General features: G+C 41.6%; 1 protein-coding gene across 1 annotated transcript; it reads left to right on the top strand.

The window, feature by feature from the left end:
* Positions 1–736: 736 nt before the first annotated feature.
* PSKH2 (protein serine kinase H2) lies at positions 737–19,410 on the top strand. Its single transcript, XM_018555775.1, has 3 exons — positions 737–1,054; positions 12,589–13,258; positions 19,096–19,410. Exons 1-3 carry the CDS (start codon positions 813–815, stop codon positions 19,408–19,410), a joined length of 1,227 nt encoding a protein of 408 aa, XP_018411277.1. The 5' UTR covers positions 737–812.
* Positions 19,411–20,820: the final 1,410 nt, after the last annotated feature.

Raw genomic sequence — 20,820 nt, 5'->3', positions numbered from 1 at the left:
AATTCATTCATATATTAACACATCGGGCAGACTATGTGTTACGTGTACACATGCAGACTAAGGTGTCAGAGAATGTTCCCTGCAAGCTGCAGGCAGCCCATTCTGCAACACATTGGCTATTCACAGCGATGGCTAAACCTGAAAAACATTGGGAGTTCATGAGTGTTGCCAGCCAGTTAAGTTGTTCAGGTCAAAGTAGAGCTTCATGAACTCACTAATGCATTCTTGATATCCAAGCAGATTATTTCTCACCCTTGAAATCTAGGGGATGCCCACACACTGATATTATTATTATTATTATTATTGGCATTTATATATGACTGGCAATTTATGCAGCTCTTCTACATAGTGCACATGCACATCAGTCCCTACCCTCAAGGAGCTTACAATCTAAGGTGCCTATCTCACATACAGGGCCAATTTAGACAGGAGCCAATAAGCCTTTCAGCATGTCTTTGGAGTACTGCCATATGTTAGAGTACAAGTCTAAAAAAACTTTTTTCCCCCCCGGCAGATTATCACATGGATGAGCAATTTGAATTTGTTCTGCAACTATGTAATAAGAGTAAAGCCAGAGCTAGGCTTTAATGACTTTCCTCACTAATGTCTTTCTAAGGTGATATATGTTGTTCTTAGACTGCCTCCCCTTAGTAACATGTCTGTGTCACAAAGAAGGGGCTGAGCTCTGAGTGTGTAGGAGGATACAATAAGCTGCTCATGAGAATTTCTGTCCTTTTTTTGTGTCGGGTTACCTGGATGTGTGATGGGTCCCTGTCCTCTAGCTGTGTTCTTCAGTCCCCTGACCTCCTGAGATGGGGTGTGGAGCAAGCAGTAAGGTGCTCCCAGAGCCTATGGAGCCTCCACTAAAGAAGAACCCTTACTATGTCAAACTGATCCGCGCTATGGTTCCAGTCCAGTTCTGCAACGAGCCGGTAAAATGCAAAGCTGAATTCTGGGGGCTACAAGAGGAAACCAAAAGAGATCGGGACATTGAGGCAAAGAACAACCAAGTTGCCAGGTACCGGGCCAAGTTTGACCCAAGGGTTACAGCCAGGTAAGTTTTTACCACAGTCATTAATTAATTGTAACTCTGCGATCAGACAGCAGTACATTGAAATACAAGTTACATTAAACATTACAATACATTATATAAAAGTAAGGGCTCATGCACACCAAAATGTTTTAAAAAGCATAAAAATTTGCTTATCTGGAAGATGTTGGTTGTCAATTAAGTATTTATTTAAATTTTTGTAATGCATATTTACTTTTGCTTTTTAAATGCTAAGAGGATATCTTTGTCTGTTCTGCGATCCCACAGCGCATGTCACCACAGTGCATGAAAAACACTGAAATCATTATTTGTTCACTTACTTCATATTATCAAAGAATTTTGGTTAAACGATTCCTCCATAAGAAAAACCTCTAAAAACCCCACATTATTCAAAATATTCAGTAATGTGCAACCCAGAAGGAGCAATTATGTAGGTCTGTGTTGCATTGCGGTATGTTGTACTTGTCAGTAACAGTAAGCTCAGCACTCTGCAGCTCAAATGCAGTTGTATTGAGCAAGTTAAAAGGAGAACTATGGGGTCAGTGTTTTTCCCCATAGTTCTCCTCAGGGTAACGGGAGGACACAAACTAGCGTCCTCCCGTTACCCTAAGCTCAGTATACCGCAAGCTACAGCTCGCGGTATACTGAGACGCCGCAGCCGGAGCGTATCCCGACTTAGACGACGGGATCCGCCCAGCTGCGTGAGTGACAGCTGGCTCTGCCTAACTAGAGGCAGAGCCAGCTGTACCCACCCACTCCCCCGTCCGTTCCGCCAGGCAGCGCTGGCAGATCGGAGCGGGGAGAGGGGAATCCAGAGCCAACCTGTGACAGTTTCATTGTCACAGGTCGGCTAGAACTATGAGGTGAGTGAAAAGCACTCACCTCATAGTTCTCCTTTAAGATTGCAACTCCAGAGCATAAGGGATGAAGACTGAAGGACAAAACATTGCAAACATTGTTTACCTTTCTTGTTCAACTTCCAACATAAGTTGAATCCATAAAGTAGGAATGCACCGGTGCCGATACTGAGTATTTGGGTGAGTATCAGTGCTCCGATACTTACCCCTCATACCGGAACTTCCGGTCAGAGGGAGATCTCCCTCTGGCCAGCAGTGCCACAAGGGAGAATGGAGTTGGCTTCTCAGCCAATCAGGAAGCCAGGCGGCCTCACATCATAAAGCCGGTTTCCTAGCCAATCAGGAGGCCAAGAGGCTGGTCATGATGTGCCACCCAGCTTCCTGATTGGTCAGGAAGCCAGGCTGCCTTGCATCATGAAGCTGGCTTCCTAGCCAATCAGGAAGCCGGGAGGCGGGTCATAACAAGGAAGGCAGTTTCACTTGTTGCTAGTCAGCCTGGCTTTCCAACCAATTCAGAAGCCCCAATTCAGAAGCTCAAAGCAAGATCTTGAACCAGTGGCTACTTTACAGCACACACAGGAACCATGGGGAACAAAAGTAGCCACCTTCCAGGAGGAAGGACAGTGTCAGCACCAATTCAGAGATGATTTGAGGATCTACAGCTAAGTGATACACAAATAAGATACATTTCTGTTTATAGTTAGGGTACTCAAATGTATTTTTAAGATTGAAAAAAATTAATACTTTTATTTTGCTGTGGGTACATGTCTCCCAATGCAGCACCTGGCTTCCTGTGCCTTTTGTTTGACAATAATTAGCCCTACAAATGGCCAGAACTGAATACCAAGAGTCAACCCTCTTCCCCATTAGACTTCAACAGGGTTCGTCACAAAGTTTGCGAACCTCAGATTTGGAGCAAGACTAATGAATCTGCTAACATTCTGAACCCCGGCAGATTAACTCATCCCAAGCAATCTTGACATTCTTCATTACAACATCATTTGACAGTTGAGGTGCACTAATTTTAACGTGGACAGTCACAATAAACTGCAACTCAACATGGTCCCATAACAGATGTCTGAGTGCATACAGCCTACGGGAACCTATACTTAGCTATTTCTCAACAGTCAAAAAAATTGTTTTCCCCATATAGATTTTTTTATTGACATAAAAATATTAAATACATCAGTACACAACACAGTGTCATTAGAAAAATCCAGATATTAAGACAATCGTACATAAAGAAAGGAAAAGAACAGATATCACCTCCAAGAGGTAATTATAACAATGGAACCCAGGGGTGGCTCAGTGAACAGCAATGTGTGCGTGACATAACACAGTAACAGTTGTTGTGATTACGCAATATACAGGTAGTTGTCAGAAAGTAAGGTAAAGGCATAGGATGCGATCACTAACATAGGAAAAATAAGGGCTCTGCTGTAGATTCCCATGGCAGGTACATGTCGGATGAAGCTCGGAACTCAACATACAGAGGAGACATAGATCATGAGAGTAGGGAGCAAACCGGTGGTCCACATAGGTGTCACATGGGAATAGTGAGTCAATTGGCCAGCCATGCATTTCAAAGCAACAGTCAAATTTTTACATAACTAATGTACAAATTCCTTACATAGTACTGAGTGATAACGGGTTATTCCATAGATATATATTTACAGATAACACATAATCTGCAGTCTACATGACAATAGAATCCCTTAGTGTGCACCGATCAGAGCAGAAATTGAGTGATAAATCCAACTTTGTAATAATCCTAATTACAAACGGCAAGTCTCAGATTTTCCATCTTTGTTTATAACAGATCAGATCATTTGTTGATCACAAATAGATGTGTGGTTGAATGAACTTGTTTATAAAAAGTGTGTGGAGGTTATGAATAGATACAGAAATGCTGTATTCAGAAGATCCATATATATATATATATATAAACAAAATATCCCTCTATTAGGTGATATTTGAGGCTGGGCACACCTGAGCCTTGCTTCGTGCTCCTCCACTTGCTCCTCACTACTTTTGCTGCTGAACAGTTCTTTAGATAATTTAGAGGACCTGCAGAGCAATATGTATGCAGAGTAAAAGATTATGTCCCCTGGACACTGATTAGGGAGCAATATGATAAAAAAAAAATAACATGAGTTGATACGTGTTTATGAAATTTGTGTGTAAATCCTTTTTTTGGTGCTGTAAATATTTTTTCATGACTAGTCTACAAATTGTCATAATCAGTATAGGATTGTGTACAAAAGGATGATTTTTCAAACTCTAATGTTTGTCAAATCAATACAAACTGCAGTTTCTTTTCAGAAGGAGGATTGTGAATAATAGGAAATAGTTCAGGTGTTTTAAATTTTATGTTTTTACTGAAGTTAGATTGAGGCAAGGTGGCCTAGGGAGCCATGGACCAAGTAGGCATGGGCCTGGCCAACACCAACTGATGAATTTTGATGCAGATGGATTATGTTACCATCGCCCGATGCAGTAGTGTCATCATCAGCCTGCAGAGCTGGCCAGAGAAACAGCCTATTCCAGCTGGGGCATGCTGCTGTGATCTGCTGTTTTATACCTTATAAATATTAAATAGTAGGTCACGATGCTGGATCTGTGCAGATAGTCCAGCTTCCCTTCACAGTTCTGTGGGTTGGTAAATAGGCAGTCTCTGACTCACCCCATGGTCTCTACACATGGATTAATGCACCAGGGCAGTCTTTCTCGCAAATCTTAGGCTGTATAGGGCATCCTTGCTCTTTCTCCTGGAGTTCTCTCTCTGTCCTTCCAGTATCTCCAGGACATTGGCTCTACAGGGTAATCTTTCTAACTGGGAAGTTTCTGCAAATGGCAGGCTTTTTACCAGGCTGTATAATTACTGTTGATGCTTATTATTGCATACTAGGGGTATATAAGCAAACAATTGTTGAGTGAATATAGGATTGCAGGACCTAAAAATATAACCTTGTTAATAACCCCTTTTTGTTTTTTAACCAGCTCTGATTTTGCTTTGCAGGGAACATTTTGAAAAAAACTTTATCTTATCAGATGCCTCTGATACTCTTAACAAATTCTAATATACGAGTAGCAAGCACTGTCATTAGTTCATCTGTTGGCATTTGTTGCCAAAGCATTTGTGGCTGGGTAATGGTCAGGGAACATTGCATTCAGTACATATTTTAACACAATGATATGCTATTAAAAAATGTCACCTAAATCCTTGTTAGTACTGGGCCACTGAATAACACTGATAATATCTACTCTCTGCACTGTTACACTGAGCTAAATTCTTGACTTGAATACCTGTGTTTCTGCAGCCTAAGTATTACAATATGTAAATCACAAAGGCATCTGTCAACCTGAAACACCGAGGTGAAAGCACAGAGGAGGAATTATTGAATGATGGATTTTATTCAGTTGTTAAGAGTATAAAGCAGAAGCATAACTATATATGTGACCGTACTTACAGCAACATATAGTACTGTTCACCTTTTCAGCCTTGAATGCAAAAGGACAATTTGAATAATACTGCAGCATTCTCTGAAAATACAAATAAACAGAGTGATTTCAGAAAAATGTTTTTTTAGCAAGACTTTGTCACAAAATTACGACTTTCAGCTGCTAAAATTATCCCTAAGAAGAAAAACATTCAAACTCCTTCTTTGAACTGCTTAGTTAAAATGTCTGCTTTTTTTCTTTATTAAGAGGATGTGGATTTTTTGGGGGTGAATTTAGGGGAGGTTAGTTTATTTAATTTAATGCTCTGTAGTTGTGTTTTGTATGTTTGTGCATTTGATCATTATTTGTGTACTGATGCTCTACATTTTTTATTTACTTTTTCCCACAAAAAAAATGCTGTGCATAAAATAATGAGGCTAATGAGGGGCCTTTTTTTGGTACAAGAAAAGGTCCAGAATAGACTTGGGGGGGCATCAGATTGCCAGTCCCAAGGTGTAACGACGAGCCGCGCTGAGACAAGGATCAGGTGAGTCAGTTACACAAGGTCTCTGTGGTGGAATACGTACTGAGGTTCTGGGACAGAATGGAGATGCTGGTTGGCATTGTACAGTAGAACATGAAACAGGCTTAGGCCACGTACAATGCTTGTATAATTGCAATGCCAGAGAGCTAACAAATGTGGGTCAGAAAGTATATGTTCTACTCCATATGTGACAGAACAAACTGCAGGTAGCCTGTGAGGGATCATATGCAAACACAAAATGCTTGAATGGCATCATTTATGTAGTAAGTTTGGCAGAAGGAAGTAGAAGACTGAAAGCTTTCAATGTAAACAATGTAAATGTAACAATGCAACAATGTAAAGACACATCATGAAAGGACCGCATATAATGCCAGTTTTCCTGAAAAAGGAAGAGGCTGACCCACGCTTAGATTTGTTAGCTGGGTACCCACACCTCTCCTCTCTCCCACATAGGAAACTCAGCTGCTGGAAATGCTTGCAGCACACCATGACTGTTTCACCAGGAAACTAGGAAAGATGCACCCTTCAGTCCACAAGGTAGACACAGGGTGCATTCTGACATCAAATGGTCTGCCTACTGCATTTTGCTGGAGGTGTGGACAGACATGGGGGTTGAGGAGAAATTGAAGTTAGGGGTCATTCATACGTTTCACAGTGCCTGGGCCTCGCTGGTAGTTCCGGACCCCAAAAACGATCAAGTGGCCAGGTTCTGCATGGACTGCAGAAAGATCAGTGCCATCACCACTGTTGACACCTACCCTATGTCCAGGTTTCATAAGTTGTTAGGTAAGCTGGTGGTTGCCTACTTTCTAACAATCATGGACCTGAGTAAATGGTACTGGAAAATTCTGCTAGCTTCCAGCACCCGGATGAAAAACATGCCAGCCGCCTTTCTGAGGGTTGTAAAACACCTGCTGTAAGGGAAGTAGTGTATGCAGCCATAAAGGAGTGCCTTGCAATCATGTGGCTGCCGCAGAAGCTGCAAAATTACCTGTATGGCTGCAGCTTAACAATATTCACTGACCACAATTATGTCACTGTTAAACAGTTTTGCCGGTTCATGGCAAGCTGTTTCATTAAAATTTTATTCTCCAGCAACACAATTTCACCATACAACACAAAAGGGGAAGTAACCATGGCAATGCTGGTGGACTAGTGCAGCAAGAAGAGTCAGCAAAAGTTGCAGCAAGAAGAGTCAGCAAAAACATTGGAAAAGCACTGATAATCCCTTCCATGTGACCTTCTAAAGAGGGGAGGTGTGACAATAGTAAAGTCTGACTAACCTCAAAAAGTGAGAATGGGGGTGATTCTGAACACAGTGGCACCCTTATTTCCCCCTAAAATAACAAGACAGCCAGATTAAAATCCTGCCCTGTCTCCTGTATTTGCTTAAGCAGTCATGCTTAAAAATTTTAAGCCACGTTTGAGGAAAGGCAGACAAGTTAGCAGGAAAAGCAGAGGCATCATAAACCTTCTGATGAGGCCCTGTCATAAATGGTCATCGTAAGTGGTCTGGAGTGCAGTTTAGGGAGTACACATCTAAGAGACTGAGATAGTGATTTATATTGATCTATAACTGGACTCCACAAAGTTAATTTTCATTCATGTTTTATAACTCTTATGCTAGTAGTTACTTTCCTAAAAATTTGCTGCACTAATGCAGAAGAGGATACCATTCGGTTAGACACCAAACACGGATTCTGGGAATGGAACGTGTTTATGTTAAATGACATGGTGGCAGTTACAGTGTGTGTGTATTTATGTGTGTAAAGGGTTAACTGCCCATTTGACCTGCTCCAGTGACGGTCACCCTCAGTCTGCTGGTGCTTAGATTGCTGCCCAGCAACTTGGAAAATGTCTTTGCAGGGTGAGGTTGTCACACCTCTATCAGGCTTTTATTGGTTCTCCCTGCTGAGAGATTTACCCCAAGTATTTGTCTTGATGACCAGTGTCACAGGGACAGTAAGTAATGGGAAATCCAAAATCTTACAGGGGTCACTGTTACAGAAGCTGAAGGAAAGTCTTTCAATGGGGACACTTGCTTCAGTAACACTTGGTAAAATACTCCTTTTCTGGAATCTCTTGCAACATATGTCCTTATTTATCAAACTGTCTGATGGAAGAAGTGTTGCTCAACAATCCATCCGATTTTTCTCATACTTTGGTAGAAGAAAAAATAAAAGTGAGATGATAACTTTCTTTTGGAAGTTCACCTAGAAATCAATTAATGTTTGCTTTTTTCTTAGCAGCTTGTTATTTTGTGCAATTTGTTAGTCAATTTTGTTTCTATATATACTTAATAATAATTACAACATTTTCATTGTGCAAAAAAACAAACATTAATTATCAGAGTAAGTGAATATGTCAATGTGACGTGGTGTATTTCTTACATGCAATCACAAACATTAGGATCAAAAACCTTGCATGTTTTTTTTTTTTTATGTTGAAGTTCATGAATTGCAAAAGGAGAGCTGTCATGGGTATTGCTATGCCCGTTTAACAGAGAGGTGTTAGTAAATATTACATATGCATTGCTATTGCTATGCTATACATAATACACCTCTACGTTTTTCATACAACCAGCAGAAATGCAGCAGTTCTGTCAAATAGTAACACAAGGATGTCTCGGGTCATTTAACTGAAACCTCTTCTTCTTTCTGTTCCTAAGTCATTGAACCATGAAGGCATATGAGTAATGACAGAAGAAAGAGTATTTTATCTGATGGATTGGTTATACAAGTCCAGACAAGTGCAATTTTCCAGGATCCCATGTTCTAAATATAAACTTTTTATGTAAATTATAATGAAAGCAAGAGTTGTCATGCATAACTTATGCTGATTTACATCTTTATTTAGCTGAGTTAATCAACACTTATAAAGGTCATACGCAGTACTGCAAATGTCTATCATAAAGCTCTGCATCACAGAAGCCTAAAGAAGAGAATCTCTTGGGCCATTTTGTTCTGTTATGCTATTATACTGCCCATAAAATAATGTCTAATTATAAATGCAAGTAGTTGAGACTAATACCATCATTACTACATTGCAATGCTGGCCATAGAGTTGGATGGAACCAACAAAGGGCTGACAATGTTGAAAGGGAATAATGCTCCTATAATGGTGCTTATTTCACAGATGAAAGCCAGATTTAAGAGTTCACTTAGATGCCCCCCTCCCACATACTAGAAAAATTCCAGTTCTTCGATATGGATAGCAAGTGACTTACTTCCCCTACTCCTACAATACAGCACTTGGTGTATGAGTAGACCATCACCAAGCAACAGCACTGTCACATAGGATTGGGAAGAAAGCCCTTGGCCCTGTGTAAGCTCACATGGGCTGGAGCTGCAGCAGGCGGGCGTGTGGGCGGGGCGGGAGCTGCGGCCGGTCTTTACACAGTTTATGTGCAGCTACCCCGGAAGTAAGACCTAGCGGATTTCTGTAATATAAGACCTACCACCGAACTAGGTCTTATTTTCGGGGTAGGTCTTATATTAAAGAAATCCCTGAAGATAGTGCTAGGTCTTATTTTCGGGGAAACACAGTAGATCAAAAGATCCTCAAAAGCTACACATCATGCCGAGATCCAAAGAAATCCAGAAACAAATGAGAAAGAAATTAATTGAGATCTATCAGTCTGGAAAAGGTTATAAAGCCATTTCTAAATGTCTAAATTTGTGGCTAAATTTCTAAATTTGTTTGATGATCTGAAACATTAAAGTGTGACAAACGTACAAAACAATGAAAAATCAGGAAGGGGGCCAACACTTTTTCACACAACTGTACATCAAGTATTTAAATATTATTACCAAGCAGTATATGAGCTTGAAACAAGCTCCACTGACCTCTGTAGTTGCATTAATTGTGGAGCTATGCCAAAGTCCACAGCAAAAGGCATATGGAAGATCGGAAGCAGGATGTAAACAAACCCCAGAGGTCACAGACACTATTGCAGGATAAGTATGCATCTGGAGAAGGGGCAAAAAGGATAAGTGGTTGGTGTTTGAACGTGCAATTATCTTTTAAACCTCATTTACTGCTTGTTATGAATATGTAATTACGTCAATATCCATAGGAACAGATTGACTTTCAGCTCCCCCATTCAGATCTACTTGTAAAACAGGTGACCTTCCGCAGTGAGCACACTACTGGGAACTACAGGATCTGCCATGGAAGAGACAATTTATATGTTTATGGTTTTGTGTGTGTTAGATTGAACATGTCTCTGGTTATAATCAATAGTCTTCTGTAGTGATTGAGTAATAAAGTTTACAATGGTGTTGCTGCCCCAAATTCACTTACCAACCCTCCACTGGTGACCGACAAAACTGAAGTCCACACAGAAGATGCAATGCGTTGATTGTTAAACAACTCTGGGAGAGAGGGAGAGAGCACAGGACACCCATGATGTAAAAGACTCCAAAAAATGGTAGAACAAAGTATTTGCAGCCTTCACAGATAGAGGACCTTTAAGTTAGGGGGACCTTTCGCCCACGATTCCCGGGGACAGTCCCTGGATTGAGGAGACCATCCTCGGTCAAAGTATGTCCCCGAACATAAAATAAGACTTTTTTTTTAATACTCACCTGATCCCTGGATCCCCTGACAAGTGCAGCCTCCCATCTCCCATGCTGTCAGAAAACCGAAGCGAACTGTATGCAGCTTCTGAGAAGATACGCTATTAGCATAGTGGTGAAGCCGTCTGCGCATTTTGAATAGCTCCCGCTAAGCTAATAGCGCAGCCCGTCAGAAGCTGCATACAGTTCGCTCCGGTTTAAATAGTGGGAGACGGGAGGCTGCGCTCGTCGGTGGATCCAAGGATCAGGAGTATAATTTTTTTTTTTTTATAATTTCTTTATTTTATGTTCCTGGGGACATTTCCGGGGACATAATTTGGTGTATACCGAATACACTGCATATATAATTTGAGGAAAAGATGCTAATAAAATAGTTTTTTTAACCATTTGCCAATAACAAAAAAAAGTTCCCTGATTTCATTTAAAAAATGTGGTCACCTTACTTTAAGTCAATTGTGGCAATCTGTGTCTTGAGATCCTGGCTATGCAGTACTTGAATCAAAAGCTACTAGTCCATTTCAGAGTAGATCACCATGCTGCCACAGAGGATCACTTATCAGGCTCCCCACATGGTCCACCCCGAATATTTATGTCCTCTCCCAATATGCACCACTGGCCATGAAGTGATTGGGCATGAAGAGATACATAGATATTCTTAACAGACTGCTGTTGGTTGCTCTGCTCTGTGGCAAGGTTACACCCAGCACAAGGCAGATCCAAACGATAACAAGGTGCTAAGGAGAAACCAAATGAGCACATACTATTGAATCAGTATCAGACTGACTAAAATTTGAAAACAACTACGTTTTAATAGACACTCCTATTTATGACAGGGTGGCTACAGATATATTTGTGGTGCATGCGTACAGAGTTTGGTCTGTTGCCTTAGAAAGGATGCACACTTTACTGACCAATGAAACCACTATTTATGGGTGTTGGTTATGTGTTTAGATGAAGCACTGAGATCTAGAGTAATGTTGAACTGAGCGAACACATACCGGCGTTCGCTCACTTCTCGATCCTGTCACGGCTCTCTGCCGTGACAGGGGAGGGGCTGGATTCCCCCCTCTTTGCTCCAATCCTCCAGCGCTGACTGGCGGAACGGACGGGGGAGGGTACAGCTGGCTCTGCCTCTAGATAGGCAGAGCCAGCTGCCACACATGCAGCTGGGCGGATCCAGACATAATTGTCGATTGCTCAGTCTTATAGAATCACTAGTAATTCTTTTGATTGTATAAGACTGAGCAATTACAGGGACCCTCTGCACCCCTCCTGACACCCTCTTCACCCCTCCTGACACCCTCTGGGCCCCTCCGACACCCTCTGCACCCCTCCTGAGACCTTCCGCACCCCTCCTGTGACATTCCGCACCCCTCATGACACCCTCTGTACCCCTCATGACACCCTCTGTACCCCTCATGAGACCTTCCGCACTGGGGGGGGGGGGTTAAAAAGCTGTTATTATTTACATTATAATGCATTGCTGGAACACCCCAGAACGCAGTGAGCTGGACGGGTTGCAATCCAGTGTTTTCCAGCACTAAATCGGCCGGAACACACTGGAGCTGATGTGAACTAGCCCTGAAAAAAATAAATAAATAATACTTTTCATTTAATAGAAGAAAAAAAAAAAAGGTATCAAAATCATGTTTTTATTGGGGGGGGGGGGGCCCTCAATGGTTTCTTGCACCGGGGCCCTGGGGTTTCTAGTTACGCCCCTGCAAGAAACATTACATAAATACCTTGTCTGTCCCATCAGTTAAATTAATCCAGATTCTGTGGAACAATTATGTATTATCTTGTTTATAAACAAGAATTCCAGTTAGAAAAACAGGATGGTGTTCAAAACGGAGCTGACATTCATCACCCTATCACTTTTAAGTGACAATGAAATAATATAGAAAGGAGAAAAGCTGCTGCAGGCCTCAGCAGCATGCAATTCAAATTGGGAATAGGCCATCTTCTTTCTCTACTTATGACAGTTGTAAGATCAATCATGAAAACCTTATTTTACTGGAATATAGAAGGCAAATGGATTTCTAATGTTAAGGACTGCAGTGTTATCTTTTTTTTATCTCCTTAATATAGCAGATAATAATATTTTTTTTTCTCTTTCAGATACGACATTAAAGCTCTAATCGGCAGGGGAAGTTTTAGCAGAGTTGTGAGAGTTGAGCATAGAGCTACCAGGCAACCATTTGCCATCAAAATGATTGAAACAAGAGCCAAAGAAGGCCAGGAAGTCTGTGAGTCTGAACTCAACATCCTCCGAAGAGTCAGCCATCATAATATCATTCAGCTCATTGAAGTGTTTGAAGCTCACGACCGAGTTTATATGGTCATGGAGCTGGCCACTGGAGGAGAGCTCTTTGACCGAATCATCGCTAAAGGGTCTTTCACCGAACGGGATGCCACCAAGGTGCTTCAGATGGTTCTTGATGGCATAAATTATCTTCATGGACTAGGTATAACTCATAGAGATCTAAAACCAGAAAATCTCCTCTATTACCACCCAGGAGCAGACTCAAAGATATTAGTCACAGACTTTGGATTGGCAAATGCTGGAAATGGTAAATGCGGAGACTGGTCAATGAGGACCATTTGTGGCACACCTGAATACATTGCACCTGAAATTATACTAAGAAAACCTTACAGTAATGCAGTGGACATGTGGGCTCTTGGAGTCATCACATATATTTTGCTCAGTGGATCTATGCCTTTCGAAGATGAAAACCGTACAAGACTTTATCGGCTGATCATTAAAGGCAAATATAGCTACTTAGGAGATGTAAGTATGTGTGGCTGTTTATTTGAATTTACATCCTAGCAATGGTCATCAGCCTGTACACCAGAGCCCAGGATTCTCTCAGCTTGTCTTTTTGCAATTATCAAATACTGAAGCAGACTAATAGATGTTTTAAAGATAAACACCAGTCTGACAAAAAAGTGGACAATTTATTTTACACTGAAACTCAAGTGTGGCTTAAGCTGGCCATACACCTTACAACCATCGCACGACTTTCGTTGTGTGATGGTTGTAAGGTAATTAAAATCTCGTACGATCTGCCAATCTTGGACAGGCAGATCGTGCTTTCGATGATTCCAATGCTGAGCAGGCAGCGCATGCGCACACCGGCCCGTTCAGCATTTATCTTCCGAGCACGCCACTAACCCGCCGAAAATCTTACGATTTTTGGCAGGTTTTCAAGCATGCTCGGATGACAAAAGACGTGCGACCGTACAGTAGAAACGGTCGCACGCCTTCCATACACCTGGCGATTATCATACGATCGCGGGATCACCCGCAATTATCGTGCGATAATCGGCAGGTGTATGGGCACCTTTAGCTTAACCACTCTAGTATGATTGATAATGCAACTCATGCAGGTTCAAACCAGGGAAATCTTTATTTTCAGAATAGAAGAAACACATTTAAGCACATGTACATAACAATCTAAAGCAAACCTGTTTGCTGGTTTAGGGATGAAAGTCTGGTTCCTCTTAAGGTGCCCATACACCTTACGATTATCGGACGATTTTCGTATGCGATAGACTTTTCGTCCGATAATCGTATGTGTGCATTGGACACTGCGTCCGACTGACATTACTGTACAATCGTACGACTTTTGACGGTCAAGCATGTTTGAAAACTTTGCTAGATCGTACGATTTTTGTAAGGTTCCGTCAAAAGTTGTACGATCTACATTTTTTAACAGTCTATCGAATATACGGCAAATCAATTACCACATTTCGTCCAGGTGCTTTTCGTTAATTACGGCTAAATTAATCTTGCGATCATGTGGGCAGGATGGGTCTGTCGTACGAAAATCGTACGACTATTCGATCATCGGACGAAAAGTTTTGCCCGATAATCGGAAGGTGTATGGGCACCTTTAGAATAGCAGACATCTTAAGGGAAAAAGTTTGATCTTCTTTGCAGACTGCCCTAGTAATCTAAAACCCTGGGGTGTTCTAATAAGCAAATAGCAACCAGCGGTTTCATGTCACTGTGTAGCCCCTTTCCTACTTCTTGTGCTTCTTGTCCTACTATTGGTTAATGAGGGCACCCATCACATTGCACTGATTTGAATTATTTGTACTCATCCTTGCTTCTCTTTTGTGTTGTAGTAGACATAATGTGAGTAGGTGTGCTCTGAAATGGAAGTTAGATTTCTAAGCAAATATAGTAAGCCTAATGTGCTGTTTTCCTCCAGCTCTTCTGCAATGAAGACTTAATCTGAAATCCTTTAAAGTGCAACTGAAAAAAACATTTATTTTTAGTTTCATATGGAGTGGAGGGTTAGAACTCCTGCTAGGCTTTTCTTGATCTCTGAATATGTGAATTTCCAATCAGTTTCTGTCCTAGATAGAGTTGACATTGTGACAGAAAGTGAGGGGAAGACCAAAATTTTACATCTGTCACTTAAACAGGAAGGGCATTGAAATCTTCCAATGGGGACACCTGTTCCAAAGACAATGGCCATAGGTAGGATTTTGCTCACTTAGTATAGATTTCCTCTCCCTTCCTTTTTGTGTCCTTAGGGTAGGACGGAAGGGAAAATATGCCCACCTGGGACATGGAAAGCAATATATATTTGACAGAAATGTTATCATTTTCTTCTATTCAAAACAACAGCAAAAAAAATGTTGCTTGTTCTGTGGTCCATGCAAGGAAGAAACTAAAGAAGAACTCCAGACAGAAATAATCGTAACCCTTGCAGTGGTGCTACCCTCACACTGCACTGGTTATGTACTAGACATGTAAGCCAGCCAACATTTTTTTAAAATTTTTCGTTAATTCGTTTTTCGGGATTCGGATCTGACAGTCAATTCTCTTTGGAATTCGGATTCAGGCGAATATTCGTTAATTGCGAGCAAATTTTTGTTGCAGCAAAGTGACAGAGAAAATAAATTTTTTTTTTTTAACAGTCTACAGAAACAAAAATCCGAATTGAAATTCGTAAAAATTTTCAGAAATTCGTACATTCGGATGCATCTGAGATTTTTGTTATTTCTGTCATTCAGAAATTCAAATACATCCGAATGTATGAGTTTCCGAAAACACGTACAAATTTCAATTCTATTTGTTTTCTTCTAGGGATGAAATTAACAAAGATATACTAAATTGAACTCACCAGGGTGGGTGTCACCTGGTGCAGCTGCCCCGCATGCGTTATGACGTCCATGGTGTGACATCATCATACATGCACTTCACTGCCGACGGGCATCTTGGTGATAGACACCAGCTAAGAGAGGAGGAGATATTGACCTGGCGGGATCAGGTATGCTGCAGGGTCCTCCCCTCTTTCATGTGCCACTGTCAGGCTCTTGGGCCATGACCGTGTGCCTGACGTTTAAGAGGGGGTGACACCAAAGTGACTGTCAGTCATTTGGTGTCACCCCCTCTGATGGTGTCATCCGGTGTGGGCTGCAGACCCCGCACCTCCCTTGTGACACCACTGCCTAAACCTTGGAGCTGACTTGTTTGTTAGACCGGTCCCTGCAGTCTGTCTCCTCCTCTGCAGGATGTCTGGCAGGATCAAAGGGTATTTTTTTCTACTTGCAGCATTTGTAAATTGATAAAACAAATGTGTAGGTATTGTAGAAAGGTAGTAAACATGTTTTTTGTGCCAAGACATACACTTTAAGGCTGGGTTAACACTTGGGCGTTCGTAATATGCGCGTTTGCGCATAAATCTATCAGACTGTATCCTTATGGATACGTGCGGAAAAACGCCCCAAAAGAAGCTCCTGTACTATTTCGGGCAGAGGGCGTATTTCAGCGCGCCAAGATTTAATTAGGAAAAATCAGGTATTTTTGCTTTCGGCAAGTCGACGGCCGTCGTCCATCGTGATTGACAAAGATCTACTTTGTTAGACGACATGATTGATGTGTGGATTACATTTAGGGATGCACCGATACAGATACTAGTAAGTACTCGTCCTCGCCCAAATGCTCCGATGCCTAGCCCGATACTTGAGCTTCTGGTATCAGGAAGCCAGGCAGCGAGTCATTACACGCTGCCTGGCTTCTTGATTGGCAAGAAAGCCGGCTTCATGCTCTCTCGTCACCTGGTGACGAGCGAGCATAGAGCCGGCTACCCAGCCAATCAGGAAACCGGGCGCAGCGTCATTAGATGGTGCCCGGCTTCCTGATTGGCCAGGTGAAAGCCGGCTCCATGCTTTCACCTAGTGACAAGAAGCATGGAGACGGCTTCTCTGCTAATCGGGAAGCCGGGTCTTTACACGCCACCGGGCTAATCAGCAAGCCAGATGGGGAGTAATTACATGCTGCCTGGCTTCCTTAATGGGACTTCTGGTATCGGTATTCGGTATTAGCGAGTACCGGAAAAAAATATATTGGTACTCGCACTCGATACAGAAAAAACGGTATCGGTGCATCCCTAAGTACATTCATAAACACTTTTAAAAAAATAAATAAAGGACTTGTCTAAAATTTTTGTTGTGTGTTTTGTTTTCAAATAAAGGACTTTTTTTTTGGTATGTGTGCTTATTTACAATTTGACTGTTTATTTGGTGAATGAGTAGGGGTAATAACTACCTCTTACTCATTCACTGGGTGGAGGGCAGCATCTGGGTGCTCCCTATATGAGGCACCCTGCCCACAGACCCACACAACCACTGGGACCGGGCCAGGGTTGACATCGACATGGGGACAAGGTGCTTTTCCAGGGGGGACCTAAAGGGTCTGCTATGAATTGGGGGTGGGGGGGATGGGGGGAAATCCCACACTTTTTTTATTGTTTCTGTGGACTTTCAAAAGTTAAAAAGAAAAATTAAATGTTTTCTTCTAATGTCACTTTGCTGCAACGAAAATTCATTTGTAATTATCTAGTGCATCTGAAATCAATGTACATTTCAGATTCTGACAACCGAATAACAAAACGCATTGACTTTCAAACTCGAATCTTGAAAAATAAAATAAGAAAAAATACGAAGTGAACCAAATGTTTTGCCGGCGCACATGTCTAATTAAAAACAGTTCAGCTCTTGCAAGTGTTGTACCCAATGCACTCTCTGCTTTGGACACTCAGGCAGGGATCAGACTGTGTGGGACCAGCATAGGTGTAGATAACAAGCACTTCTGTCCATTCAAATTTATACCAAAGACCAAGTCTGCATGTACAGTAGTTTACACCTTCTCCAAAAGTGTGGTCTTCCTCTGGGTGTGCAAAGTCTTAAATCGATTCTATCGCTAGATATATTTTTCTATTAATAAGGCCAGCCTGAATACTTATCTGTCTGGCCCGTGCCGTTGATCTTTGCTCTCTTGAAGAGCTAAGCAGTCTAAAAAGTATTCAGCATCCCCAGAAGTATGTCAGAAGCCTAATCCCCCTCTGCACTTTGTGGTTTCTTCTGCCTATCATTATGTCACTCACTGCATTACACATTAGTTATCTATCGGGCAGCAGGATGAACCATAGAGATAACAGAGGGATCAGGCATTCAATGCATTTCTGGGTATGCAGAAAGCTAGGAACTATTGCTTTGAGCTCGTTGCTGGAGTTACCTAAAGCTGTAAGGAGACAGATGAATGGTCCCAAAATACTCCACCATTAATTAAAACATTACTTTTGGGTAGACTAATCCTATTGATGAAATTAATAGGTCACTTAGTCCTCATACACATTTGCTCGGTAACAAGTATCTAAATGCCCAAATACACACCTAAATCCATGGTCATGTGACGTGTTGGGTCCAGAGTCTTCTCTCTTCCTCACTGCAGAGTGGGAGTGTCCTTCTGGTGACCACATCACTTTCAGGTGACATGGATAATTCTCATTGGTTGTCCAGCTGTTGAGAGATGATGTCACGAAGAGGGATGGTGACTAGATCAGACAGTGACAGTGGACAGTGGGCCTACAGTGCTGGATCACTGGCCCTCACTAGCAGAAGAGGTGCTGGAAGGGTTACAGGATGGTGGAGTCAGGTAAGTAATAAAAAGACTTTGGGGGAACTTTTTTTAATGGTAACTGGGAGGAATGGGGTGAAATGTGAAATCTCTTTTGCTTGGAGATTAGCTTTCATTAATTAGGATAGCTTAGATTTTCCACTCTGGTACAAAATGAGAAATGAACCTTTACATTGGTGGTCAATGGAGAAGTGTCCCCTTACATTGGTGGTCAATGGAGAAGTGCGCCCTTACATTGGTAGCCAGTGGAGAAATGCCCCCCAATGGAAAAGTCCCCCCTTATATTGGTGGTCATTGATAAATTTCCCTCTTTACACTGTCAGTAATAAAGTGCTATTTTACATTGGTGCCAGTGGTGTGGTGACCTATTTCATTGATGGGCAGTGAGAGCTAAAGAGATTGATGTGATAAGTAACCCATGTGATGTAGTGGGTTATTTACCTAAGAGAAAAGACACTCCGTGTACTGCACTACTGCCTCTGATGAGTAATGTCACAGTCAGAGCTATGCAGGCAGAACTAGGCATAGGATCAGTACACCTGAGTGTCTCCATTGCATCTCTTGTTTTGTGGCACCCGAGGTGAAGTGAACCTGCTGCTCTGCCCTTGGTATGCCACTGCCTCAAGTGTATAGAAACTCTGTCATGTGTTCATTTTACTGCATTTATTAAAAAATAGTGTTGTGTTTTTCAGCCTTGGCCCAGTGTTTCCAATCTTGCAAAGGACTTTGTAGACCGCTTGCTCAATGTGGACTCCAATGACCGACTGACAGCTAGAGATGCCATACAGCATCCTTGGATTAAAACTATGGCTGCATCTTCATCCATGAAGAACCTCCACAGGTCTATCTCTCAAAACCTGAGAAGAAGAGTCTCCTCGCGCTGTCAGAGCTCCAAGTCAGAGCTCTCCATGAGATCGGGTCATTCCAACAAGTCTCGGCGTATGAGAGAGATGATGGAACGTAACTTGCGTTACCAGGCACACATTCTGAGCACTGATGTGATATAATGAGTGTTACTGCTCATCATTTTACACTTGTCATTATGAAGGGCCAGGCTTGGTTTGTATCACCCTCCATCTTATACTTCACATGCACTTTACTAGGGATATTTCCATGCAGTCGTTTGTGTCTCCACCTTCTCCTACAAAGCTTTGAAGGAGGTGTTACTCACTCCCATCTGATCCACAATAATTTATTTATTGTATATTGTGGAGAATTTATCAGAAGAGCATAACAACATCATTTAACCTTGTGAAGGGTGGAACTCAGAATACCAGTAGGAATATCCCAATTTTGGAGGACCTGAGAGATGTAGAAAGCCAGCATGTCACTGAGCATCCCAACAACCGCACAAAACGGAAATATCACCTTGGGATGAAGTTGGCCTTAAAGATTGAAAGATATTTTTAATACACATATCTTTTTTACTTTCCACAGCTGACTGATATCGTGATGCATCTCATATCTCAAACAAAACCAGGACAGATTTATATAAGGTGTATATATGGAAAGTAGGTGTACTGTTGCATAGCAACCAGTCATATTGAAGTTCATTTCATCCTCTCAGTAAAGTACATTTGGACTCTTTTTGAAGTGAGCAACAAAGAAACTTTCTTTGATCTACCACATATAAGAGTGACAGCATAAGAGTTACATGAGCTGCATATAACAGCAGACCTTGAAGCTTAATTTACTTGCAAAGAATTATGGTGGTGTAAACTGTGTACAATGCTGCACCATGCGGGTTGCAAACGGTCTAGAAATTTATGGGATGTCTATATCAATGCAACCTTATTAGGTTTGTTCTGTCCTTGGAAAACACTAATATCCTACTCGGTGAGTCACAATGTTCTTTGAACTCTCTACAGTGTTATACCAAGCTGCCTGAGCATTTCTTCTGTTAAACAATAATTGAATCTCCTATTTTTTACTAGCGCGTGTTGATGCTCTCAAGTTGAAAGTAACTGGCCACTCTTTATACATTTAGAGCCAGGTTGTCACATGAGAACTCTCTCAACTTGGCATTGGTACTCGCTCAATGAAATAGGGATGCCATGGCAGGACTTTGTGTAGTATATTGCCTGTTCATTTTTTCTCATTCATGTGTGTTTTGTATTTAGTTAAATGCAGTTTTTTTAGATGCTAAACTATATTTTGTTTTTTTTCAACAGGGAAAATTAAATATAATTTCTGTTTGTCTTCATTTTCATTTGTATTTCCTGAAACACTGATAGGCAACTTATAAGATTTTGGGTGGCACACGTATAGACCCACAGGTCATCCAAAGGGCTGCATAATATTCATATGGGATTCACAGTGAAGGGCAATACCTCTGTCCTTGACTATCTACACAGAGTAGCTACTGCTATTTATTATTTGACATATCTACAAATATTCAAACATGTCAGATCTACCAA

Source organism: Nanorana parkeri, unplaced genomic scaffold (assembly GCF_000935625.1).
Source record: "Nanorana parkeri isolate BGI_ZX_2015 unplaced genomic scaffold, ASM93562v1 scaffold213, whole genome shotgun sequence".
NCBI classification, from domain to species: domain Eukaryota; kingdom Metazoa; phylum Chordata; class Amphibia; order Anura; family Dicroglossidae; genus Nanorana; species Nanorana parkeri.
This window is presented reverse-complemented; position numbering and strand designations above follow the sequence as displayed.

What these genes read in the sequence shown, in the direction of transcription:
- PSKH2 (XM_018555775.1), top strand. Translation starts at nt 813, where the DNA reads ATGGGGTGTGGAGCAAGCAGTAAGGTGCTCCCAGAGCCTATGGAGCCT. An exon ending in GACCCAAGGGTTACAGCCAG is followed by an intron (nt 1,055 to 12,588) that starts GTAAGTTTTTAC and finishes TTTCTCTTTCAG; the next exon opens with ATACGACATTAAAGCTCTAA. An exon ending in AATATAGCTACTTAGGAGAT is followed by an intron (nt 13,259 to 19,095) that starts GTAAGTATGTGT and finishes TGTGTTTTTCAG; the next exon opens with CCTTGGCCCAGTGTTTCCAA.